Source organism: Culicoides brevitarsis, chromosome 1, assembly GCF_036172545.1.
Source record: "Culicoides brevitarsis isolate CSIRO-B50_1 chromosome 1, AGI_CSIRO_Cbre_v1, whole genome shotgun sequence".
Lineage (NCBI taxonomy): Eukaryota > Metazoa > Arthropoda > Insecta > Diptera > Ceratopogonidae > Culicoides > Culicoides brevitarsis.
The window spans coordinates 43,222,734-43,249,278 of NC_087085.1; the positions used below are offsets into that span (position 1 = coordinate 43,222,734).

The following is a 26,545-nucleotide window of genomic DNA, read 5'->3' on the forward strand; positions in this document are numbered from 1 at the left end:
AAAAAATTCACGTGTAAACTTGCCATCATTCAAAGAAAATATTTTGTAAATATCTGAAACGCACAAACACGAACCCTTTTTTCGTTTGAAAGGATATATTTTTGATGGTCGTAAATTATTTATATTATTATGTGGTGTAAATGGAAAAAATATGAAAAATATTCATTGTATTATTAGGTTCAAGCTATACATATATAAATATTATAATAAATGTATTTTATTTAGATTAGTTTGGATCTCTTCATATTCTTGCGAATTTTGCTAAAAAAATATAAATATATTCAAGATATTGGTGTTTGGCTTTGATATCTGCATGCCCGTTAATGCAAAATAAATAAAATAAAAAAAAATATATAAAGCATGGTAAACGTATGATTATTATAGCTCAGCCTAAAAAATGCAATGATACAAATTTTTGACCGTGCAATGATGTATTGAAGTGAAAGTTTTTTTTTCCAAACAAAATTTTATATTTGCTTTCCCTTCTAGTTATTTATTTCTCCTAATTGGATCACTTATTTTTTTAAATTAATTTTTTTTTATTAAAAATCACTCTAAATGGTACATAGTTGTCATGATCATTTTTGAGTTTTTTTTTTCTCATATTTTTTTAATTTTTTTATTTAATCAAAAAAAAAATCTATTATAGTATATGAAGTCGTGGCGTACACTCAATATATAAAAATTCATATAAAATTTAAAAAAAAAAAACATAAAAAAAATTTATTGATTGCAAACTTCTCTTTTTTCCTTTTTCTACTAAATCTTTGAATAACCTTGAACTATTTAGTCATTCAACAACAAAAAAAAATTAATCTCTTCAATATCGATTTCCGCTAATGTTTTAATTTAATTTACCTGCTCGGACTAACAATGACATAAAAAGCTATTGAATTACATCTTTCGTGGTCTTTTTACATGCAATCAAGTCGTCAGTTGTCAATTCGTCGCAAAAAAATGGACCACGACATCATATATTATAATATGACTCAATGTTGAATCATTTTCCGACTCATTTTGGGTATCAGGTGTCATATAACCATTATTTTATATATTTCATACAAAAAAACAAGCCATGCATAAAATATATAAATATGATCGATACCTTAATGTCTCTTTCTAATCTGATTATTAAAATATTTACACGCTGCTCTTCCATGAACTTCCAATAATTTATTACACAAAACCAAAAATAAACAGCTCCAAAGAAGAAGCTCCAACTTGCATCGACGGAAGATTTGGAACTCCTGAGTCCCGATACTCCCGTGCATGAGGTTTCCAAATCTGAGCCAAGTACGCAGCCAATTACCAAGTCAATTACGCCAACGCTCAAATTGGATATCAGCGACAAAGATAGTAAGCCAATTTCAAGCATCAAAATCACCTACAAAGAAATCGGTTCGAAGGAAAATTTAGATATCGATATTAAAAGTACCCCAAAAAGACATCGTCATTTACGAATAGTTGAAGATGACAGTCCATGTTCACTCACGAAGAAGATCCATCTGTATACGGGAGGATATGATACTGATTCCCCGGCAACAGATGGCATTACTGACACTGGAATCTCGATGCATCGAGGTTTCACAGATCCAACATCAAGTCCCGGCGATCAACCATCCTCGAAAAGTCGGGAATTCAAAAGGTTGGAAGTCATTACCGATACTGCATATGATGTTGATGTTGAAGAAATGGAACTCACGGATGCTGGTTTGAGTCCTATTCAACCTGATGGTCCTGATGATTGTACATTACCGCTTGAGATGGAAAAGGATGAAGAAACAACAACCACAGAGTTTACGCATCAAGCTACGAGTCCCGTGGAATTCAGCTCGGGCAATTCTGCAGTAGAAACTTCTGATGCAACGACAATTACTGATAAAGTTGAAACGAAAGATGCGATTTTGAGTCCTATGAATCTTGAGAGTGAACAAAAACGTGAACAAGAGGAAGAAGAAGATATTCTCTCGACTATCTCGAATTCAGGAGAAGTACGAGAAAAGATTAAGTTGATTGAACAAAAGTCTATTGAAGTTGTTTCAACAATTCCTAAACCAAAGACTCGTAAAACCTCTGAATCAGAAACTAAACCAAAAAGTGATTCTTCATCAATTGAAGAAGAAACTATTGAACATGCTCCTCAAAAAGAAGAAACTGTTGATGCTCCTGTCAAAGTTAAAGAATTGAAAAAGATTTTCTCGCCAACGGAAGACAAACCCGTAACAGAAGAGGAAATTGTGACTTCAAGTTCAATCACAAAAACAGAAGAAGGTCCCCGTCAATTATCAAAACATATTCAAAGAAAACCAATCGAAGTTACCGACGAAGAACTCATTGCAAGTCTCGAATCGCAATTAGTTCATGACGAACCAAAACCGCACAAAATTGTGCCTCGTTCAATTAAAGCTTTCGATAAACCCGAACCATCTGCTCCGTCGCCGCCATCTGACAGCGCAAACAAACTACCTGTTCACGAGCCAGCATGCGAACCATATGTCACTTGCAGGAAATTCGGACAATTGACTGACGAACAGACCGAAGTAGAGGAAAACTTGAGCAAAATCGCGCCGGAAACTATCGAAATACAAAAAGAAACCATCGAAGAAACAGAACTAGGTAAAATAACGACGATTACAACGACAAAAGTTACAAAAATTAAGGAAATGTTTGAAGCTTCCTCGTCGGAAGATTCAGACTTTGAAGTTCCAAAGCCTGTAGTTGCTACAGGCACAGATTATCTAAAAAGTAAAATTATTGACTATAAAAAAGCTATTGGGGAAACAGATGATGCCATTCTCGATGCAAAAGTTACTGATTCTAAATCTGTTTTGGATGATTCTCTAAAGTCAATTGCGTTTGAACAAGAAATGGAGAATGTTGAGGTTATGTTTGAAAAGTGTAAAGTTGATTTAGGTAAAAAAGAAATCCCTGAAGTTGAAGAAAAAACTGTCCCTGTATTGGTTAGTGTTCAGGATTTGCCCAAGAAAGCAAAACCAACAGATTCTAAACAACCTGAAACAGTACAAAAAGTTACCATGTCTTTCTTAGAAGAGGAACAGAAATATGCTGATTCCTTCTTCGATGAACCCAAATCTGTTGAAAAAACGGAAATTGTTGAACAAACTTTCATTACTTCAGAAGTTAAGCCAGTTGAAAAGACAGAAATTATCGAAAAAACTGTTCTTCCTTCTGAAGTAAAGCCCGTTGAATCAAAACCTGTTGAAAAGACAGAAACAAAAGAAATTTCTGAAGACAAAGATTTGCCTGATACAACTAAAGTTGACGAATTAGCAAAAGTTCGTACATTGTCTTTCTTAGAAGAGGAACAGAAATATGCTGATTCCTTCTTCGATGAACCCAAATCTGTTGAACAATCTTTCATTACCTCAGAAGTTAAGCCAGTTGAAAAGACAGAAATTGTCGAAAAAACTGTTCTTCCTTCTGAAGTAAAGCCCGTTGAATCAAAACCTGTTGAAAAGACAGAAACAAAAGAAATTTCTGAAGACAAAGATTTGCCTGATACAACTAAAGTTGACGAATTAGCAAAAGTTCGTACATTGTCTTTCTTAGAAGAGGAACAGAAATATGCTGATTCCTTCTTCGATGAACCTAAATCTGTTGAAAAACTGGAAATTGTTGAACAAACTTTCATTACTTCAGAAGTTAAGCCAGTTGAAAAGACAGAAATTATCGAAAAAACTGTTCTTCCTTCTGAAGTAAAGCCCGTTGAATCAAAACCTGTTGAAAAGACAGAAACAAAAGAAATTTCTGAAGACAAAGACTCGCCTGATACAACTAAAGTTGATGAATTAACAAAAGTTCGTACGTTGTCTTTCTTAGAAGAGGAACAGAAATATGCTGATTCCTTCTTCGACGAACCCAAATCTGTTGAACAAACTTTCATTACTTCTGAAGTTAAGCCAGTTGAAAAGACAGAAATTGTTGAAAAAGCTGTTCTTCCTTCTGAAGTAAAGCCCGTTGAATCAAAACCTGTTGAAAAGACAGAAACAAAAGAAATTTCTGAAGACAAAGATTTGCCTGATACAAATAAAGATTTACCTGTTACAGTCCCAAGAGAAACTTCTCCTGATCTGACTAAATTAACTTCAACTTTCTTAGACACTGAAAGAATGTACGTTGACTCTTTCAAAGATACTCCAAAAGACATCAAAACCATTGACCTTGAAGAAATTAAAGTTGATGACATATTTAAGAAATGCGTAAGAACAAAATCTATTGAAGAAACTCCAGTTTTTGAAACAAAAGTTTCTCAAATAACTGAAGAAACGAAAATTATTGAAGAAGAACCTTCAAATCAAACGAAAGATGATTTGGAGGAAGAAATCCCCGAAATAAAAGAATCTAATATAGAAACTCACGAAATAGTATCTTCATTCCTTGACAATGAAAGACAATATGCCGATAGTTTTCTTGAAGAACCAATTAAAAAGGAACAAGATACATTGACTGATGAACTATTTAAGAAATGTAAAGTAACCAAAAGTGTTTCTGAAATTAAATCTGATGCTCAAGAATCTAAACCAGAATCTGACTCTGAAAAGCGTATTTCTCAAACTGAAAGCTTGATAGAAATGTTAGAAAGTGACTTTACATCCGTAGATACATTTTCAAGCAAGATTTCTTCAATTACTAAAGATAAAAAGGAAACAAAAGAAAAAGCAGCTTTTACTTTTGAATCAAAAGACTTAGAAGAGCAAGAATCCGAAGATGTTTTTATTCAGTTGAAAAAAGATTTCGTTAGCATAAGCGATGTTCAATCTTTTGCTACAAAGCAAATCGAGCTTAGCAAAGATATCAAAGACTCTGTTAAAAAAGAAACTTCAACGATCAAATCTACTTTTACAGAAAAATTCGACACATTCAAAACTACTTTCGAAAAAGAAAAGAAAGATACTGAAGACATTTTCGAAAAGGTTAAAGATGATTTTGTTAGTGAAGTAAAAACTTTCGAAACGAAAACCGTTGATACTGCCAAAGATATCAAAGACTCTGTTAAAGAAGAAACTTCAACTATCAAATCTACCGTAACTGAGAAATTCGACACATTCAAAACTACTCTCGAACAAGAAAAGAAAGATACTGAAGACATTTTCGAAAAGGTTAAAGATGATTTTGTTAGTGAAGTAAAAACTTTCGAAACGAAAACATTTGATACTGCCAAAGATATCAAAGACTCTGTTAAGGAAGAAACTTCAACGATCAAATCTACTGTAACTGAAAAATTCGACACATTCAAAACTACTCTCGAACAAGAAAAGAAAGATTCTGAAGACATTTTCGAAAAGGTTAAAGATGATTTTGTTAGTGAAGTAAAAACTTTCGAAACGAAAACCTTTGATACTGCCAAAGATATCAAAGACTCTGTTAAAGAAGAAACTTCAACGATCAAATCTACTGTAACTGAAAAATTCGACACATTCAAAACTACTCTCGAACAAGAAAAGAAAGATACTGAAGACATTTTCGAAAAGGTTAAAGATGATTTTGTTAGTGAAGTAAAAACTTTCGAAACAAAGACCTTTGATACTGCAAAAGATATCAAAGACTCTGTTAAGGAAGAAACTTCAACGATCAAATCTACTGTAACTGAAAAATTCGACACATTCAAAACTACTCTCGAACAAGAAAAGAAAGATACTGAAGACATTTTAGAAAAGGTAAAAGATGATTTTGTTTCTGAAGTAAAAACTTTCGAAACAAAGACCTTTGATACTGCCAAAGATATCAAAGACTCAGTTAAAGAAGAAACTTCAACTATCAAATCTACCGTAACTGAGAAATTCGTCACATTCAAAACTACTCTCGAACAAGAAAAGAAAGATACTGAAGATATTTTCGAAAAGGTTAAAGATGATTTTGTTAGTGAAGTAAAAACTTTCGAAACGAAAACCTTTGATACTGCCAAAGATATCAAAGACTCTGTTAAGGAAGAAACTTCAACTATCAAATCTACTGTAACTGAGAAATTCGACACATTCAAAACTACTCTTGAACAAGAAAAGAAAGATACTGAAGAAATTTTCGAAAAGGTTAAAGATGATTTTGTTTCTGAAGTAAAAACTTTCGAAACAAAGACCTTTGATACTGCCAAAGATATCAAAGACTCAGTTAAAGAAGAAACTTCAACTATCAAATCTACCGTAACTGAGAAATTCGACACATTCAAAACTACTCTCGAACAAGAAAAGAAAGATACTGAAGACATTTTCGAAAAGGTTAAAGATGATTTTGTTAGTGAAGTAAAAACTTTCGAAACGAAAACCTTTGATACTGCCAAAGATATCAAAGACTCTGTTAAAGAAGAAACTTCAACTATCAAATCTACCGTAACTGAGAAATTTGACACATTCAAAACTACTCTCGAACAAGAAAAGAAAGATACTGAAGACATTTTCGAAAAGGTTAAAGATGATTTTGTTAGTGAAGTAAAAACTTTCGAAACGAAAACATTTGATACGGCAAAAGATATCAAAGACTCTGTTAAGGAAGAAACTTCAACAATCAAATCTACTGTAACTGAGAAATTCGACACATTCAAAACTGCTCTTGAACAAGAAAAGAAAGATACTGAAGAAATTTTCGAAAAGGTTAAAGATGATTTTGTTTCTGAAGTAAAAACTTTCGAAACAAAGACCTTTGATACTGCCAAAGATATCAAAGACTCAGTTAAAGAAGAAACTTCAACTATCAAATCTACCGTAACTGAGAAATTTGACACATTCAAAACTGCTCTCGAACAAGAAAAGAAAGATACTGAAGATATTTTCGAAAAGGTTAAAGATGATTTTGTTTCTGAAGTAAAAACTTTCGAAACAAAAACATTTGATACTGCCAAAGATATCAAAGACTCTGTTAAGGAAGAAACTTCAACGATCAAATCTACTTTTACAGAAAAATTCGACACATTCAAAACTACTCTTGAACAAGAAAAGAAAGATACTGAAGATATTTTCGAAAAGGTTAAAGATGATTTTGTTAGTGAAGTAAAAACTTTCGAAACGAAAACATTTGATACTGCCAAAGATATTAAAGATACTGTTAAAGAAGAAACTTCAACAATCAAATCTAGTGTAACTGAGAAATTCGACACATTCAAAACTACTCTTGAACAAGAAAAGAAAGAAGTAACTGAAGGTATTTTCGAAGAACTTAAGGACGATTTGGTTAGTCAGATTAAAGAAAAGAAAGACATAAGTGATGATGAACAAGATATTGTTGAAACAGTTATTCAAAAAGCAACTGTTTTAGAAAAGGATATTACAGGAATTCGTCAAGATTTTGGTCATCCAGATTCGTATTCTTCAATAATCCCTAAAACTGAGTATGAAAATTTATTGAAAGAAACCGAACAAATACGTTCAGAAATAACAAAGACAATTGAAACATTTTCTCATGATGAAAAATTAAGTGAAACATTCATCTGTAGATCTGTTTTAAAGAAAGACGACAGCATTGATTCCTTGAATTCGTTAGACATTAGTAAAGAAACTGAAAACGTAGAACAAGAATCTAGCATATTCGACAAACATACACACATTGAACAAAGTATTCACCGAAGTCCTAAATTTGATGATATTGTTTCTTTACAATCTGATGTAGTTCAAACGGACGATGAATGCGACGATTCACATACATCTTCTCCTAAACATGAAAAATGTGTTAGAATAATAGGCGGTGTATCCAATAAAACATTCATTGTTGACGGCATGAGACAAACAGAAATATTATCAGATGAAGATGATGAAAACGAAGAAGGTGAATATCTTATTGAAGAAGTAGATCAAAAATGCACATTGTATGAAAAACATGAAGAAGATTCATTTATCCAAGATCAAACAACAGTTGCATCTGAAAAGATCTTTGAGAAAAAATCATATTCTCCTGAAATATTTGAGAAGGTTCAGTCAGATAACGAAATTGAAGATCCATCTTCGCCTAGACATGACAAATCTATCAAAATAATTGGAGGAGTGTCTAACAAAACATTAATTGTACAAGGCGTGAAACAAATAGAAGAATTTTCAGATGAAGAAGATGTCAAAGAAGAAGAACCTCTTGATAAACAATTGACAACATTGCCTTCAGATAAAGTTGAAGAAAAGAAACCTGAATCTCCTGAACATTTCGCTGAAGTTCATTCAGACAACGAATCTGAAGGCTTACATCCATCTTCGCCTAAACATGACAAATCTGTTAAAATAATTGGAGGAGTGTCTAATGAAACATTAATTGTACAAGGCGTGAAACAAACAGAAGCATTTTCAGATGAAGAAGATGTCAAAGAAGAAGAATTTCTTGATAAACAATTGAAAACATTGCCTTCAGATAAAGTTGAAGAAAAGAAACCTGAATCTCCTGAGCATTTCGCCGAAGTTCATTCAGACAACGAATCTGAAGGTTCACATCCATCTTCGCCTAAACATGACAAATATATCAAAATAATTGGAGGAGTATCTAACGAAACATTAATTGTACAAGGCGTTAAACAAACAGAAGCATTTTCAGATGAAGAAGATGTTAACGAAGAAGAACCTCTTGATAAACAATTAAAAACATTGCCTTCAGACAGAATCGAAGAAAAGAAACCCGAATCTCCTAAACATTCCGCAGAAGTTCATTCAGACAACGAATCTGAAGGTTCACATCCATCTTCGCCTAAACATGACAAATCTATCAAAATAATTGGAGGAGTATCTAACGAAACATTAATTGTACAAGGAGTTAAACAAACAGAAGCATTTTCAGATGAAGAAGATGTTAACGAAGAAGAACCTCTTGATAAACAATTAAAAACATTGCCTTCAGATAGAACTGAAGAAAAGAAACCCGAATCTTCTAAACATTCCGCTGAAGTTCATTCAGACAACGAATCTGAAGGTTCACATCCATCTTCGCCTAAACATGACAAATCTATTAAAATAATTGGAGGAGTGTCTAACGAAACATTAATTGTACAAGGCGTGAAACAAACAGAACTATTTTTAGATGAAGAAGATGTCAACGAAGAAGAACCTCTTGATAAACAATTGACAACATTGCCTTCAGATAGAATTGAAGAAAAGAAACCAGAATCTCCTGAACATTCCGCTGAAGTTCATTCAGACAACGAATCTGAAGGTTCACATCCATCTTCGCCTAAACATGACAAATCTATCAAAATAATTGGAGGAGTGTCTAACGAAACATTAATTGTACAAGGCGTGAAACAAACAGAAGTATTTTCAGATGAAGAAGATGTCAACGAAGAAAAACCTCTAGATAAACAATTGAAATCTTTGCCTTCAGATAAAGTTGAAGAAAAGAAAACTGAAGATGTAAAACCTTTCGATGAGCCATTGACATCTTTGCCTTCAGATAAAGTTGAAGAAAAGAAACCTTTCGATGAGCCATTGAAATCTTTGCCTTCAGATAAAGTTGAAGAAAAGAAACCTGAAGACGTAAAACCTTTCGATGAGCCATTAAAATCTTTGCCTTCAGATAAAGTTGAAGAAAAGAAACCTGAAGACGTAAAGCCTTTCGATGAGCCATTGAAATCTTTGCCTTCAGATAAAGTTGAAGAAAAGAAACCTGAAGATGTTTTCGATGAGCCATTGAAATCTTTGCCTTCAGATAAAGTTGAAGAAAAGAAACCTTATGCTTCTTTCGGATGAGCCATTGAAATCTTTGCCTTCAGATAAAGTTGAAGAAAAGAAACCTTTCGAAAACCTGAGCCATTGAAATCTTTGCCTTCAGATAAAGTTGAAGAAAAGAAACCTTTCGATGAACATTGAAATCTTTGCCTTCAAAAAGTTGAAGAAAAGAAACCTTTCGATGAGCCATTGAAATCTTTGCCTTCAGATAAAGTTGAAGAAATGAAACCTTTCGATGAGCCATTGAAATCTTTGCCTTCAGATAAAGTTGAAGAAAAGAAACCTGAAGAAGTAAAAACTTTCGATGAGCCATTGAAATCTTTGCCTTCAGATAAAGTTGAAGAAAAGAAACCTGAAGATGTAAAATCTTTCGATGAGCCTTTGAAATCTTTGCCTTCAGATAAAGTTGAAGAAAAGAAACCTTTCGATGAGCCATTGAAATCTTTGCCTTCAGATAAAGTTGAAGAAAAGAAACCTGAAGAAGTAAAATCTTTCGATGAGCCATTGAAATCTTTGCCTTCAGATAAAGTTGAAGAAAAGAAACCTGAAGAAGTAAAAACTTTCGATGAACCTTTGAAATCTTTGCCTTCAGATAAAGTTGAAGAAAAGAAACCTTTCGATGAGCCATTGAAATCTTTGCCTTCAGATAAAGTTGAAGAAAAGAAACCTGAAGATGTAAAATCTTTCGATGAGCCATTGAAATCTTTGCCTTCAGATAAAGTTGAAGAAAAGAAAACTGAAGATGTAAAATCTTTCGATGAACCATTGAAATCTTTGCCTTCAGATAAAGTTGAAGAAAAGAAACCTTTCGATGAGCCATTGAAATCTTTGTCTTCAGATAAAGTTGAAGAAAAGAAACCTGAAGACGTAAAGCCTTTCGATGAGCCATTGAAATCTTTGCCTTCAGATAAAGTTGAAGAAAAGAAACTTTTCGATGAGCCATTGAAATCTTTGCCTTCAGATAAAGTTGAAGAAAAGAAACCTGAAGACGTAAAGCCTTTCGATGAGCCTTTGAAATCTTTGCCTTCAGATAAAGATGAAGAAAAGAAACCTGAAGAAAGCCTTTCGTAAAAATCTTTCGATGAAGCCTTTGAAATCTTTGCCTTCAGATAAAGTTGAAGATGTAAAAGAATTTGAAATCTTTGCCTTCAGATAAAGATGTAGATTCAAGACCAGAATCTCCTTATGCTTCTTCGGATGAGCCATTGAAATCTTTGCCTTCAGATAAAGTTGAAGAAAAGAAGCCTGAAGACGTAAAGCCTTTCGATGAGCCATTGAAATCTTTGCCTTCAGATAAAGTTGAAGAAAAGAAACCTTTCGATGAGCCTTTGAAATCTTTGCCTTCAGATAAAGTTGAAGAAAAGAAACCTTTCGATGAGCCATTGAAATCTTTGCCTTCAGATAAAGTTGAAGAAAAGAAACCTGAAGACGTAAAGCCTTTCGATGAGCCATTGAAATCTTTGCCTTCAGATAAAGTTGAAGAAAAGAAACCTTTCGATGAGCCATTGAAATCTTTGCCTTCAGATAAAGTTGAAGAAAAGAAGCCTGAAGACGTAAAGCCTTTCGATGAGTCATTGAAATCTTTGCCTTCAGATAAAGTTGAAGAAAAGAAAACTGAAGATGTAAAATCTTTCGATGAACCTTTGAAATCTTTGCCTTCAGATAAAGTTGAAGAAAAGAAACCTTTCGATGAGCCATTGAAATCTTTGCCTTCAGATAAAGTTGAAGAAAAGAAACCTGAAGAAGTAAAAACTTTCGATGAACCTTTGAAATCTTTGCCTTCAGATAAAGTTGAAGAAAAGAAACCTGAAGACGTAAAGCCTTTCGATGAGCCATTGAAATCTTTGCCTTCAGATAAAGTTGAAGAAAAGAAACCTTTCGATGAGCCATTGAAATCTTTGCCTTCAGATAAAGTTGAAGAAAAGAAACCTGAAGACGTAAAGCCTTTCGATGAGCCATTGAAATCTTTGCCTTCAGATAAAGTTGAAGAAAAGAAACCTTTCGATGAGCCATTGAAATCTTTGCCTTCAGATAAAGTTGAAGAAAAGAAACCTTTCGATGAGCCATTGAAATCTTTGCCTTCAGATAAAGTTGAAGAAAAGAAACCTGAAGACGTAAAGCCTTTCGATGAGCCATTGAAATCTTTGCCTTCAGATAAAGTTGAAGAAAAGAAACCTGAAGACGTAAAGCCTTTCGATGAGCCATTGAAATCTTTGCCTTCAGATAAAGTTGAAGAAAAGAAACCTGAAGATGTAAAATCTTTCGATGAGCCATTGAAATCTTTGCCTTCAGATAAAGATGAAGAAAAGAAACCTGAAGAAGTAAAGCCTTTCGATGAGCCATTGAAATCTTTGCCTTCAGATAAAGTTGAAGAAAAGAAACCTGAAGACGTAAAGCCTTTCGATGAGCCATTGAAATCTTTGCCTTCAGATAAAGTTGAAGAAAAGAAACCTGAAGAAGTAAAAACTTTCGATGAGCCATTGAAATCTTTGCCTTCAGATAAAGTTGAAGAAAAGAAACCTTAAAAAAGAAACTTTCGATGAGCCATTGAAATCTTTGCCTTCAGATAAAGTTGAAGAAAAGAAACTTTTCGATGAGCCATTGAAATCTTTGCCTTCAGATAAAGTTGAAGAAAAGAAACCTTTCGATGAGCCATTGAAATCTTTGCCTTCAGATAAAGTTGAAGAAAAGAAACCTGAAGAAGTAAAAACTTTCGATGAACCTTTGAAATCTTTGCCTTCAGATAAAGTTGAAGAAAAGAAACCTGAAGAAGTAAAAACTTTCGATGAACCTTTGAAATCTTTGCCTTCAGATAAAGTTGAAGAAAAGAAACCTTTCGATGAGCCATTGAAATCTTTGCCTTCAGATAAAGTTGAAGAAAAGAAACCTGAAGAAGTAAAAACTTTCGATGAACCTTTGAAATCTTTGCCTTCAGATAAAGTTGAAGAAAAGAAACCTGAAGACGTAAAGCCTTTCGATGAACCTTTGAAATCTTTGCCTTCAGATAAAGTTGAAGAAAAGAAACCTGAAGACGTAAAGCCTTTCGATGAGCCATTGAAATCTTTGCCTTCAGATAAAGTTGAAGAAAAGAAACCTGAGGAAGTAAAAACTTTCGATGAACCTTTGAAATCTTTGCCTTCAGATAAAGATGTAGATTCAAGACCAGAATCTCCTTATGCTTCTTCGGATGAGCCATTAAAATCTTTGCCTTCAGATAAAATTGAAGAAATGAAACCTTTCGATGAGCCATTGAAATCTTTGCCTTCAGATAAACATGAAGAAAAGAAACCTGAAGAAGTAAAAACTTTCGATGAACCTTTGAAATCTTTGCCTTCAGATAAAGTTGAAGAAAAGAAACCTGAAGAAGTAAAAACTTTCGATGAACCTTTGAAATCTTTGCCTTCAGATAAAGTTGAAGAAAAGAAACCTTTCGATGAGCCATTGAAATCTTTGCCTTCAGATAAAGTTGAAGAAAAGAAACCTTTCGATGAGCCATTGAAATCTTTGCCTTCAGATAAAGTTGAAGAAAAGAAACCTTTCGATGAGCCATTGAAATCTTTGCCTTCAGATAAAGTTGAAGAAAAGAAACCTTTCGATGAGCCATTGAAATCTTTGCCTTCAGATAAAGTTGAAGAAAAGAAACCTGAAGACGTAAAATCTTTCGATGAGCCATTGAAATCTTTGCCTTCAGATAAAGTTGAAGAAAAGAAACCTGAGAATCTCCTTATGCTTTCGATGAGCCATTGAAATCTTTGCCTTCAGATAATGTTGAAGAAAAGAAACCTTTCGATGAGCCATTGAAATCTTTGCCTTCAGATAAAGTTGAAGAAAAGAAACCTGAAGATGTAAAATCTTTCGATGAGCCATTGAAATCTTTGCCTTCAGATAAAGTTGAAGAAAAGAAACCTGAAGACGTAAAGCCTTTCGATGAGCCATTGAAATCTTTGCCTTCAGATAAAGTTGAAGAAAAGAAACCTTTCGATGAGCCATTGAAATCTTTGCCTTCAGATAAAGTTGAAGAAAAGAAGCATGAAATCTTTGCCTTCAGATAAAGTTGAAGAAAAGAAACCTGAAGATGTAAAACCTTTCGATGAGCCATTGAAATCTTCGCCTTCAGATAAAGATGTAGATTCAAGACCAGAATCTCCTTATGCTTCTTTGGATGAGCCATTAAAATCTTTGCCTTCAGATAAAGTTGAAGAAAAGAAACCTTTCGATGAGCCATTGAAATCTTTGCCTTCAGATAAAGATGAAGAAAAGAAACCTGAAGACGTAAAGCCTTTCGATGAACCTTTGAAATCTTTGCCTTCAGATAAAGTTGAAGAAAAGAAACCTGAAGACGTAAAGCCTTTCGATGAACCTTTGAAATCTTTGCCTTCAGATAAAGTTGAAGAAAAGATACCTGAAGACGTAAAGCCTTTCGATGAGCCATTGAAATCTTTGCCTTCAGATAAAGTTGAAGAAAAGAAACCTGAAGAAGTAAAAACTTTCGATGAACCTTTGAAATCTTTGCCTTCAGATAAAGATGTAGATTCAAGACCAGAATCTCCTTATGCTTCTTCGGATGAGCCATTAAAATCTTTGCCTTCAGATAAAGTTGAAGAAAAGAAACCTTTCGATGAGCCATTGAAATCTTTGCCTTCAGATAAACATGAAGAAAAGAAACCTGAAAAAGTAAAAACTTTCGATGAACCTTTGAAATCTTTGCCTTCAGATAAAGTTGAAGAAAAGAAACCTGAAGAAGTAAAAACTTTCGATGAACCTTTGAAATCTTTGCCTTCAGATAAAGTTGAAGAAAAGAAACCTTTCGATGAGCCATTGAAATCTTTGCCTTCAGATAAATTTGAAGAAAAGAAACCTGAAGATGAAAAACCTTTCGATGAGCCATTGAAATCTTTGCCTTCAGATAAAGTTGAAGAAAAGAAACCTTTCGATGAGCCATTGAAATCTTTGCCTTCAGATAAAGTTGAAGAAAAGAAACCTTTCGATGAGCCATTGAAATCTTTGTCTTCAGATAAATTTGAAGAAAAGAAACCTGAAGATGTAAAACCTTTCGATGAGCCATTGAAATCTTCGCCTTCAGATAAAGATGTAGATTCAAGACCAGAATCTCCTTATGCTTCTTTGGATGAGCCATTAAAATCTTTGCCTTCAGATAAAGTTGAAGAAAAGAAACCTTTCGATGAGCCATTGAAATCTTTGCCTTCAGATAAAGTTGAAGAAAAGAAACCTTTCGATGAGCCATTGAAATCTTTGCCTTCAGATAAAGTTGAAGAAAAGAAACCTGAAGAAGTAAAAACTTTCGATGAACCTTTGAAATCTTTGCCTTCAGATAAAGTTGAAGAAAAGAAACCTGAAGAAGTAAAAACTTTCGATGAACCTTTGAAATCTTTGCCTTCAGATAAAGTTGAAGAAAAGAAACCTTTCGATGAGCCATTGAAATCTTTGCCTTCAGATAAATTTGAAGAAAATAAACCTGAAGATGTAAAAACTTTCGATGAACCTTTGAAATCTTTGCCTTCAGATAAAGTTGAAGAAAAGAAACCTGAAGACGTAAAGCCTTTCGATGAGTCATTGAAATCTTTGCCTTCAGATAAAGTTGAAGAAAAGAAACCTTTCGATGAGCCATTGAAATCTTTGTCTTCAGATAAATTTGAAGAAAAGAAACCTGAAGATGTAAAACCTTTCGATGAGCCATTGAAATCTTCGCCTTCAGATAAAGATGTAGATTCAAGACCAGAATCTCCTTATGCTTCTTTGGATGAGCCATTAAAATCTTTGCCTTCAGATAAAGTTGAAGAAAAGAAACCTTTCGATGAGCCATTGAAATCTTTGCCTTCAGATAAAGTTGAAGAAAAGAAACCTGAAGAAGTAAAAACTTTCGATGAACCTTTGAAATCTTTGCCTTCAGATAAAGTTGAAGAAAAGAAACCTGAAGAAGTAAAAACTTTCGATGAACCTTTGAAATCTTTGCCTTCAGATAAAGTTGAAGAAAAGAAACCTTTCGATGAGCCATTGAAATCTTTGCCTTCAGATAAAGTTGAAGAAAAGAAGCATGAAGACGTAAAGCCTTTCGATGAGCCATTGAAATCTTTGCCTTCAGATAAAGTTGAAGAAAAGAAGCATGAAGACGTAAAGCCTTTCGATGAGCCATTGAAATCTTTGCCTTCAGATAAAGTTGAAGAAAAGAAACCTTTCGATGAGCCATTGAAATCTTTGCCTTCAGATAAAGTTGAAGAAAAGAAACCTGAAGACGTAAAGCCTTTCGATGAGCCATTGAAATCTTTGCCTTCAGATAAAGTTGAAGAAAAGAAACCTGAAGAAGTAAAAACTTTCGATGAACCTTTGAAATCTTTGCCTTCAGATAAAGTTGAAGAAAAGAAACCTGAAGATTGAAATCTTTGTAAAAACCTTTCGATGAACCTTTGAAATCTTTGCCTTCTTTGCCTTCAGATAAAGTTGAAGAAAAGAAACCTTTCGATGAGCCATTGAAATTTCGATGAGCCATTGAAATCTTTGCCTTCAGATAAAGTTGAAGAAAAGAAACCTGAAGACGTAAAGCCTTTCGATGAGCCTTTGAAATCTTTGCCTTCAGATAAAGATGAAGAAAAGAAACCTGAAGAAGTAAAAACTTTCGATGAACCTTTGAAATCTTTGCCTTCAGATAAAGTTGAAGAAAAGAAACCTTTCGATGAGCCATTGAAATCTTTGCCTTCAGATAAAGTTGAAGAAAAGAAACCTGAAGATGTAAAATCTTTCGATGAGCCTTTGAAATCTTTGCGTTCTGATAAAGTTGAAGAAAATAAACCTAAAGACGTAAAATCTTTCGATGAGTCATTGAAATCTTTGCCTTCAGATAAAGATGAAGAAAAGAAACCTGAAGAAGTAAAAACTTTCGATGAACCTTTGAAATCTTTGCCTTCAGATAAAGTTGAAGAAAAGAAACCTGAAGAAGTAAAAACTTTCGATGAGCCATTGAAATCTTTGCCTTCAGATAAAGTTGAAGAAAAGAAACCCGAAGAAGTAAAAACTTTCGATGAACCTTTGAAATCTTTGCCTTCAGAAAAAGATGAAGATTCAAAACCTGAATCTCCTGAACCATCGAGAGAAGAAAAAGTTGAATCTATTACTTCAACTAAAATTGTTGAAACTATAACAACATCTGTTATTTCTCAAAAATTAGTCGACGACAAGTTGAAATTCATTGGAATTCAACCTATTGAGCATGAAGATTCAAAAACAGAATCTCCAGAGCCTTCTCTCGAAGAACCATTGACATCTTTGCCTTCAGATAAAGTTGAAGAAAAGAAACCTGAAGACGTAAAACCTTTCGATGAACCTTTGAAATCTTTGCCTTCAGATAAAGTAGAAGAAAAGAAACTTGAAGATGTCAAATCTTTCGATGAACCATTGAAGTCTTTGCCTTCAGAAAAAGATGAAGATTCAAAACCTGAATCTCCTGAACCATCGAGAGATGAAAAAGTTGAATCTATTACTTCAACTAAAATTGTTGAAACTATAACAACATCTGTTATTTCTCAAAAATTAGTCGACGACAAGTTGAAATTCATTGGAATTCAACCTATTGAGCATGAAGATTCAAAAACAGAATCTCCAGAGCCTTCTCTCGAAGAACCATTGACATCTTTGCCTTCAGATAAAGTTGAAGAAAAGAAACCTGAAGACGTAAAACCTTTCGATGAACCTTTGAAATCTTTGCCTTCAGATAAAGATGTAGATTCAAGACCAGAATCTCCTTATGCTTCTTCGGATGGGCCATTAAAATCTTTGCCTTCAGATAAAGTTGAAGAAAAGAAACCTGAAGAAGTAAAAACTTTCGATGAGCCATTGAAATCTTTGCCTTCAGATAAAGTTGAAGAAAAGAAACCCGAAGAAGTAAAAACTTTCGATGAACCTTTGAAATCTTTGCCTTCAGAAAAAGATGAAGATTCAAAACCTGAATCTCCTGAACCATCGAGAGAAGAAAAAGTTGAATCTATTACTTCAACTAAAATTGTTGAAACTATAACAACATCTGTTATTTCTCAAAAATCAGTCGACGACAAGTTGAAATTCATTGGAATTCAACCTATTGAGCCTGAAGATTCAAAAACAGAATCTCCAGAGCCTTCTGTCAAAGAACCATTGACATCTTTGCCTTCAGATAAAATTGAAGATAAAAAATCTAAATCTCCTGATGAACCTTTGAAGTCTTTGCCTTCAGAAAAAGATGATGATTCAAAATTTGAATCGCCTCAACCATCGAAAGATGAAAAAGTTGAAATTATTTCTACCACAAAAGTTGTAGACATCGTTCAAAAAACAGATAAGGAATCAGTTCATTCTGCTCAAACTTCCGCCATTTCTAAAGAAATCGTTGAATCAGTTATTCCACTTAGTTCTGATCCGCGTCAACCAACAAAAACCGCCGCTGAATATAGTTTTATGCCCGAAAGTAAAACGTATAAATCAGACAGAGTGGAATCCGAAAAGAAAGAAACTGTCGCTGAAATATCTCATTCCGATATCTCACACGACAGCAATCAAACCGTTCAAAGTTGCAAGTCTCTCCAATTTGCTCAAGTATCTGAAACTTCGCATCCTGTTATGCAGGAGCCTGAAGACGACTCTCCAAACTTGACGGACTTGACTCCATCCTCCATGACATATGTTAGCGAACTAACGAGTCAAACGCTCGAAAATATCCAAAGCTTGACTTCCGTATCGACGAGTGTCAGTCAAACCGTTGTCGAACAACAAACCAAAGAAGTGAAAAAGACAGAAATTCCTTCGCCAACTTCAACGACAAGCACAACAGGAACTTACAGCGATCACGTTGAATCAATTGCAGGCGACGATGGCAAAACAAGTGTCACTTCTTGCACGCATGAGCACGTCACAGAATTCGAACGATCAATGTCGTTGTCAGAAAACGCAGCTTCTGACATTTCATCCGATTCTGTTAACAAATTGGGCGAAACTTCAATCGACACAGATGATGAATTAATTGCTTCTGAAATTCACATGAAAAAAATGAGCGAAGTTTTGGAAGTAATTCAAGAATCAAGTGCTCATTCGAGTCCCAAATCCACAGACAAGATAAAAATTTCTACTGATAGTTTACATCACAGCGGTTCTCCGCAAAGCGAAGCAACTGAAAATACCGAAAGTTGCTCCATCATCGAATCAATAGTCGAAAAAACTCTCAAAGATTTCACATCAAACGAAAAATTGAAAGAAGTTAAGACAGAAACTCCCAAAATTCCCTCGAAAAAACCTGAAATCAAGAAAAAAGTCGAAAAAGAAAGTAAATTACCGAAACGTGAATCAATCGAACGTCCCATAAAAGAGCGAAAACAAATTGCTGTCACAAAAATAAAACGTGCTGAAGCTCCAACCTCCGCTCAAAAGCAGAAAAGCTCCTCAATTCATGTTTCCAAAGCAACTACTACAACTATTAACGTGAAAAATCTCGATTCAAGCGCTTCGACATCTTCAACTCATACGACAATGACAACTACGAAGACAATTTCCCGCGTTCACGGATATATGCAATCAACAGTGTCACGCGATCAAAAAATCGGCAAGCCTGTAACTTTGAAAGAACGTTCTGTCACAAGCAGCCCTGCACGTCAATTGCCGCCTAAAGCAAAAGATCCCAAGGAGAAAGACAAAGATAACAAACTTATCGAATATTCTCTCAAAAAATCGACTTCAATTGACTCGAAACACAGCGATTCTCCCGACAAAGAAAATCTTTTGATAACGGGCGATATTACGACAGTTCTTACTGCTCAAACAACCGTCGATGACTCAAAAACGAAGAAAATTGTGAAAAAATCGATTAAAGAGAAGAGTTCTTCGTTCAGCGCGAAAACAGCTGCTGAAGAAAAAACTCAAGTAGTTCACAAAATCGTTGCGAAAAGTAATTCAGAGTCAGCATCATCTACTCGATGGACAATGAACAAAGCTGAAAAAGAGAAAAAGAACATAAGTCTCATTCCGACGAAACAAACTGAGAGTAAACCTCCCGTTAAAGCTGTAAAAACGACGAAAATTCCAACAAAAGCAAGTTCAGTAACAGCTTCAACTGTAGCGAAAAAGACCCAAAATGTAACAAAAACTGTCTCAAAACCAGGAAAAGTAGAGAAAACTGTTTCAACGAGTCGGGAGGAAAAACAAGTTAAACAAGTAAAAGCTCCAAGTACTCGGCTAATTACGACAACAACAACGACGACACAACGAAAATCAGTTCCCGAGAAAAAAGACACAAAACCCGTAAAAACTGAGTCAACATCCGCCGCAAAGGAAGAAATTCGTTGCAAATCCGCCATGCAATATTCGTACAAGGACAGCATCGTCTTCGAACACGGTGAGATATCCACTTCCATGCCAAGCAGCCCAAGCAGGTTGCAGCGAAACGGTAACGTTATAACCAGTGAAGTTTTTACTCGAACAGTTGACGCCTCGAAATCCATCGAAGTCATTTATCGGGCGCCTCCATCGCGATGCGACGACAAACAATCCGACAGTTTCATCGAAACGACAGATTCAAGTCTCTCCGATTCCATTGCTCTGCCATCTTCGAGTTCGGATCACGACAAAGACGACATCAGTGTCGTCAAAGTTGTCAAACGACGCGCAGCAAGTCCCAGTAAGCAAGAACGCAAAGCAGAGAAAGAACGTTTCCGCAAATCTGACATCATTGAAGTTGACGATGCTCTTGAACTTACCTCGCAAACGAAGCAACAACTCGATTTGAAGGTTGTTCAAGCGATAGACGAGCACGAACGTCGTTTGCAGAAAGCACAAATGGAACCGACGCCCGCGCCATCTGGTGTCGTGCTTGAAAGTCGTCTCTCGCCAATTCTCGATTTCCAAGTTGTCACGCCGCAACGCAAAAAACACAAATTTGACTATGGATCAGGTAAGTACGAGAACGCTTCGTAGACAAAAATGACTTTTGCTTCTTTTTTTCCTCTCTCGAGACCTTTTATTTTGATTTTTGTCCGATTTTTTTGAATATTGTGTATGTGTCTTCAAACAAAAAATCACAAATTTTCACTTTCTTTTCCTTGTTTTGCAAAAATCTAAAAATTAAGAATTTTTTATATTAAAATTGCAAATAAATAAAGCCATTATAAAGGGGTTATATGTAAGTGTTTGATGTTAAAAATACCAAAAAATTGTTCTCTCAAAGGTTAAACGAATATATTTAAATTAAAAATTAAACTTAAAAAATTAATAGAATTTTAAAAAAATTATATATTATATATTAAAAAAATTCGAATTTAAAAAAAATTAATAAATTAAAAAAAAATAATTTAAATAAATATTTTTTTTTATTTTAAAAATTTAAAATAAATCTTGCATTAAAAAAAATACTTTAAAAAAATAATTCAAGATGAACTTAAAAAGTTTTTATCAAATTCATCAAAAATTACGGAAAATGACTTTGAATGTCTTTTTGAAGGTTCTTAAGTTTGAAAATTGAAAAATAAAAAATACGTAATTTTTACGTAAAAAAATACGTAATTTTTACGTAAAAAATACGTAATTTTTATTTTGAAGGCCAATTTAATGATTTTCAAGCTTAAAAATTATTTAAAATTGATTTTCAAAAAAAATTTTTTTTTTGGTTCAGAAATTAAATTGTAAAAAAATTATTAATTTAAAGATCTAAAAATATTAAAAGGTTTATTTTAAGTTTTTAAAATAAAAAAAAATTATAAAAAAAAATAAATAAATAAAAATAATAATTTTTTAAATTTAAACTTTAAAGGTTAGGTTAATAATTTTTAATTAGATTTAAAAATAAATAAAAAATATATAATTTAGGAAAATAACTTACGAAAAAATGGCAACTTCTGAAATTCCTGTAATTTCCATTTCCGTCGACGAATGCGAAACACCCGACACCGAATCCAAAGGCTTATGCATCGACGATGCCAAAACCGATATCGAAGATCTCGACTCTGACACGGAGCAAAAAATGATGAATGGTCTTCTCGCAGCTACGACAAAAAAGCCTCGTGGATCTCTAACTGACATCGAAAACTTTTCCTCCGACTCAGAGCGCGAAAATTACGATACCAAAGATTACGACGCCAAAATTACGCTCGACGAGTTCTTAGATCAAGGTCAAATTGACGAATCTGCCGCTTATTTCGGCACGAAGAAAAAAGACGCGCCAACTTCCGTCAAAAGTTCGTCGAAAAATTTGCTCGTCGTTGAAAATGAAGCGCATGCCGGCACAACAGATTGCGAAGATATGCAAGATTCGGGCCCCGAAGAACCTGAAACGGAAATAAAATACGAGTATGATGACAAACCGATCATTTTGGAAGATGGCGGATCGATTGATATTCATGATGCGAGCAAAAAACGCCCGAGCACGTACATTCCAAAGACAAAAGTTGTTTCCTCCGACAGTGATAGCGATGAGGAACCTGTAAAAACGCGCCATCCTCCGAGACATCATTTACATGCGAAACACCATCAGGCACGTGGTTCGATAAATGACGCAAAATCCGACGTCGAAAATATGCTTTTTTCCGATGACGAGAAGAAACCGAGGAAAGCAAGTGCTCCCGCGATAAATATTCATGATGCGGATGAAATGACCTTTGAAGCGAGTGATGCTGAAGATTTAGATCCGGAACTCATGAAAATGAGCAAATCCATGACTTTTCCCGAAATAAACATAACTTTCGCAACTGACACGCCATCTACAGCGAAAAAAGCTGCAAAAAAATCAACAGGTTTAGAAATCCCAGTGAGCAAAGACGATGCATTGACAGATGTTGAAGATCTCGATTCGGGCGACAGTGAAACGGAAGAGGGCGCTGTTTCATATCCAAAATGTCAATTATGGAAGCAAATCATACCGAAAGCAGTGATAAAAGATCATCGCGATACCGATGAAGAAGACATGGGCGCTTTGAGTGATTGCGAAGGCTTACTTGATGCCCGTCTCTCGATCGATGTTCCCCTCCCATCGCCGCATCGCGAACTACGAATCTTTAAAGACGACGAAAATGGACAACCCCAAGTCGAAGTGTTGCCAATTGGAGACAATTTCATGCTTGGCATCGATAATTACGACGACGGGGGTGTCACAGATTGCGAAGATCACGCCGATGAAATGGATGATGGCGAAAATTACGACGAAAGTAATTACGTTCTCGAACAATTGCCTGAGATAGATGGCGGTAATGTCGAAGAAAATGAGAAAACAATTGACAAAGACAAGCCTGTGAGTCGTCCAGTGTCGTCAATGAGCACATTGGGTGTTCAAATAAATGACAACCCGTTGACAGATACGGAGGAATTGGCAATGGGAGGGGAAACGACGTCAAATTTTGCATCGGGTTCATGCGAATTGCGACGTAGAAAAGGCGGAAAAACTAAAAATTCAGCAAAAAACAGCGGATTTTTGATTGTAAATGAGAATCAAGATGGCGCCCATACTGATGTCGAAGAAATGGACTTTGATGATGATGGCGCCAAAGGAAAATGTAATGACAAAAGAAGACCAACTTTGGAAATTGCGACAATTTTGAATAGTAACGACACGATGACAGATGAAGAGTGTTTTTCGGGCGGCGAAGAATGCATGGCGGCACGAAAGTCGCCAGATTCGCGTCCCATAAGCGCTTTAAATCAAGAAAATTATTGCACTTCTGTCTCGTCGATGGATTGTCTCGACGTCAATAAGCCCGGATTGAAGAATAATCGACGCTTAACGCCAATTATCCGCAAAATTTCGCCCAGTCCCGATGGAATGATGAATCCCGTGACAGATACCGAAGATATGGCTTGCAATACGGATGACGAGGATTTGTCACGTGCACAAACTGCGACTCCCAACGAGGTGCACAGAGCGTTGCAAGACACCCTCGAACAGTCGGAGATCCACGAAGCGCATACGGGAGCCTTTGATTCGCGCAAAGAGCGAAAACATCTGAAAGATCCGCGCGAACATGACGTTCACACAGATGTCAGTGATATCGAATGTCCTGTCAATGGAAATGGTAAAATTTAAAAACAAAACGTAAATATCATGAAATGAAATGAAAAAAAAAACATCTTGAATGAATGTCGGATTGATTGAGAGTAAATTTTGTATTTTGGTTCATTTTTGCTTAGTTGATCATAGTCGCGCCCAATTAATTATCGCCATGTAAAAATACAAAATAGAAAATTACATGAAAACATTTTTTTTGCATATCCACGAAAAATTTACAGAAGAGGAGAGTAACGTATCAAGCACTTCCATTGCGGCAGAGAGTGATCGGCAAATCCACACACTTTCCTCTGAAATACAAAAAGGTAAAAATAAATAACAAAAATTTAACAAAGGAAATTTTTTTTTAAATGTTACACTAACTTTTTTGTTTTTAACTTGGGATGGTTTTGATAATTACAAATTTGAAATTTTCGGAAAAAAAAAAAAATAAAAAAAAGTAAAAGTAAGAAATAAATTTTTTTTAAGAATAAAAATATAAAAAAAAAATTGCTCAAAAAATTAAAAATAAAATTTATTCAACAAACGTGAACTTAAAAAAATAAAATAATTAATTAATTTTAAAAAAAATTAAAAACTATTTTTTAAAAATTTTTAAAATTTATTAAAAAAAAATTAAAAATTTTAGTAAAAAAAAATAATAAAATTTATTTAATTAAAAATTAATAAAAAAAAATTATTTCATAAAAAATTAATATTTAAAATAATTCAATATTTTGCTTATTTCAAACATAAAAAATTTCTCAAAAATTAAAATTCAAATAATAAAATCATTCTTCAGATTTAAATAAATTTTAAAACCATTTTAATTTAACGAAAAAGATTTTTACATTAGTTTTAGTCAAAAACTGCTACAAAAATAATTTAAAAAATTTGAATAAAAAAAATTGTAAAACTTTCAGTTTTTTTTTTCAAATTTTTAATTTTAATTAATTTAAAAATTAAAAAAAAAAGAATTAAAAATTCGCAAAAAATTGCAAATCTTTGAAAAAACACAACAAATAATTTTTTTTCATAAAATTATTATTTTTGAGCAATTTGAAAAAAAAAAAATAGAATTATTAAAAATAAAATAAATTAATTAATTTAAAAATTTGCACAAAAAAATAGAAAACTCAGTAAAAAAAATTAATTTAATATTTATCAAATTTGTAATTGTCAAAAAAAAATATGTTTTAAGGGAATAACAAAAATTATTTAAATGTTTAACAATTAATGTTCTGTGTGTGAAAACATCATAAATTCTGTGACGTTGAAGTATGTTAAAAAAAATAATTGGAAAAAACTCATTCATCATGCTTTTCCATAAAATTTCCATGTATCATCCAATTCAATCACGTAGCTGATATTTTTTGTAATTTTTTTTGTTAAAAAGCACAATTTAGTCAATTAATTATTACAGTTGATGTTTCAATGTCAAAATCATCCACATCTCATCAACTGTTGAGACATGTTAGTTGGCACACACCCTTAACTAGCATCTCACATATAATTTTGAACAAAACATGAAAATTTTGCAGATTTAGTTGACACTGTGCACTCTGAAGCAAATCAACTCGTTGACAGTGTTCTCGAAGCCAGTATCGAAATTGTGAGTAACCAACTGTCGCATGACGCGTCAAAATTCTCTCTTCCGCTCGGCGAAGCGACAACTAACGGCACTTTGGATGTCGAAGCCCCAACTGGCATCAACGTTATTGTTCGATCGCCCACAATTGAGTCTCTTACGCAAAAATCCTTCGACGAATTTGTCTCGAATGACGAAGTCACGTCGAAAATTGCCTCAAAACCCGAACAACCGCCAAAACCCAAACGTCGTTTTGTCTTCACAGACTCCGTTGACGAGAAAGACGAGCCCAAAGACACGGAAACGATGAAGAAAAAAGCTCCAAGTGCTCGCGTTGATCGAAAATTTGATCGTCTCTCGTCCGAAATTGACGATTTGGAGCAAAAAGAGACAGAATTCGATGCGACTTTTGCTGATGTTGAAGCAACTTCAGGTCCGGAATTCTCGAAAATCAGTTGGGGCGACGACAGTAACTCGCAGGCAACAACTGGCGATGAGTTGGCTTCAAATACGCCCGATGACGTCTTACAAGGTGAATTGCATTGATTACTATTGACGTAAAAAAATTAAAAAAAATTAAAGAGTTTTGTTCCTTTAGTCAGTTTTAATGGAATGTGGATACTGAATGTGCTAAAATAGAGTAGAATGCTACTTAAATATTAAAAATTTGGAAAAAAAATGAGTTTTGTACAGAAATGATGTCCCATATAACATTTTCACACACAGATAATTTTACAATATTTTTTTGAAAAAATGAAAATTGTTAAACATTTAAAATAATTTAAATTTTTTTGGTTTAAAAAATTTTTTTGAAGAGAAAAAAAAATAATTCATATTTTATTGAAATTTTTCTAAAAATTAATTAATTAAAAAATTAATTATAATTTTTAAAAAAATTATTTTTTATTAAAATAAATTAAAATAATTTTAAAATAATAAAAAAAAATTTTTTTAAAAAAGGAATTAAATTTAAAAAAAAATTAATTAAATTAATTTTATCTAAAAATAATTAAATTTAAATTTTTCGTAAAAAATAAAAAAAAAATAATTTAAAAATACACAAATTAATTAAATGGCATTGTTTTTTATTTTATTTTCTACAAAAAATTTAATTATTAAAAAATGCCATTTAATTAATTTATTTTTTTTAATTATTTTTTTTAATTTTGTACGAAAAATTTAAATTTAATTATTTTCAGGTAAAAATTAATTATTTTATACATTATTATACATAAAAAAATTTAAAATTTTATTTTTTTTTGTTAGAAAAATTCAGTTCTAAAAAAATAATTTTTGAGAAAA

The 26,545-nt window shown here is 33.5% G+C and overlaps 1 protein-coding gene across 1 annotated transcript in view; it reads left to right on the plus strand.

The window, feature by feature from the left end:
• Positions 1 to 26,545, plus strand: part of LOC134837885 (titin-like) — an 80,990-nt gene that overhangs the window by 47,568 nt on the left and 6,877 nt on the right. The window contains exons 17-30 of the mRNA XM_063853277.1: positions 1,201 to 9,635; positions 9,999 to 10,202; positions 10,260 to 10,710; positions 10,803 to 11,272; positions 11,453 to 11,632; positions 11,699 to 12,109; positions 12,603 to 12,800; positions 13,391 to 13,609; positions 13,659 to 14,246; positions 15,069 to 15,443; positions 15,648 to 15,974; positions 16,332 to 20,577; positions 23,898 to 23,981; positions 25,197 to 25,775. Of these exons, the coding sequence (XP_063709347.1) occupies positions 1,201 to 9,635; positions 9,999 to 10,202; positions 10,260 to 10,710; positions 10,803 to 11,272; positions 11,453 to 11,632; positions 11,699 to 12,109; positions 12,603 to 12,800; positions 13,391 to 13,609; positions 13,659 to 14,246; positions 15,069 to 15,443; positions 15,648 to 15,974; positions 16,332 to 20,577; positions 23,898 to 23,981; positions 25,197 to 25,775 (16,767 nt within the window). The remainder of the gene's footprint in view (positions 1 to 1,200; positions 9,636 to 9,998; positions 10,203 to 10,259; positions 10,711 to 10,802; positions 11,273 to 11,452; positions 11,633 to 11,698; positions 12,110 to 12,602; positions 12,801 to 13,390; positions 13,610 to 13,658; positions 14,247 to 15,068; positions 15,444 to 15,647; positions 15,975 to 16,331; positions 20,578 to 23,897; positions 23,982 to 25,196; positions 25,776 to 26,545) is intronic.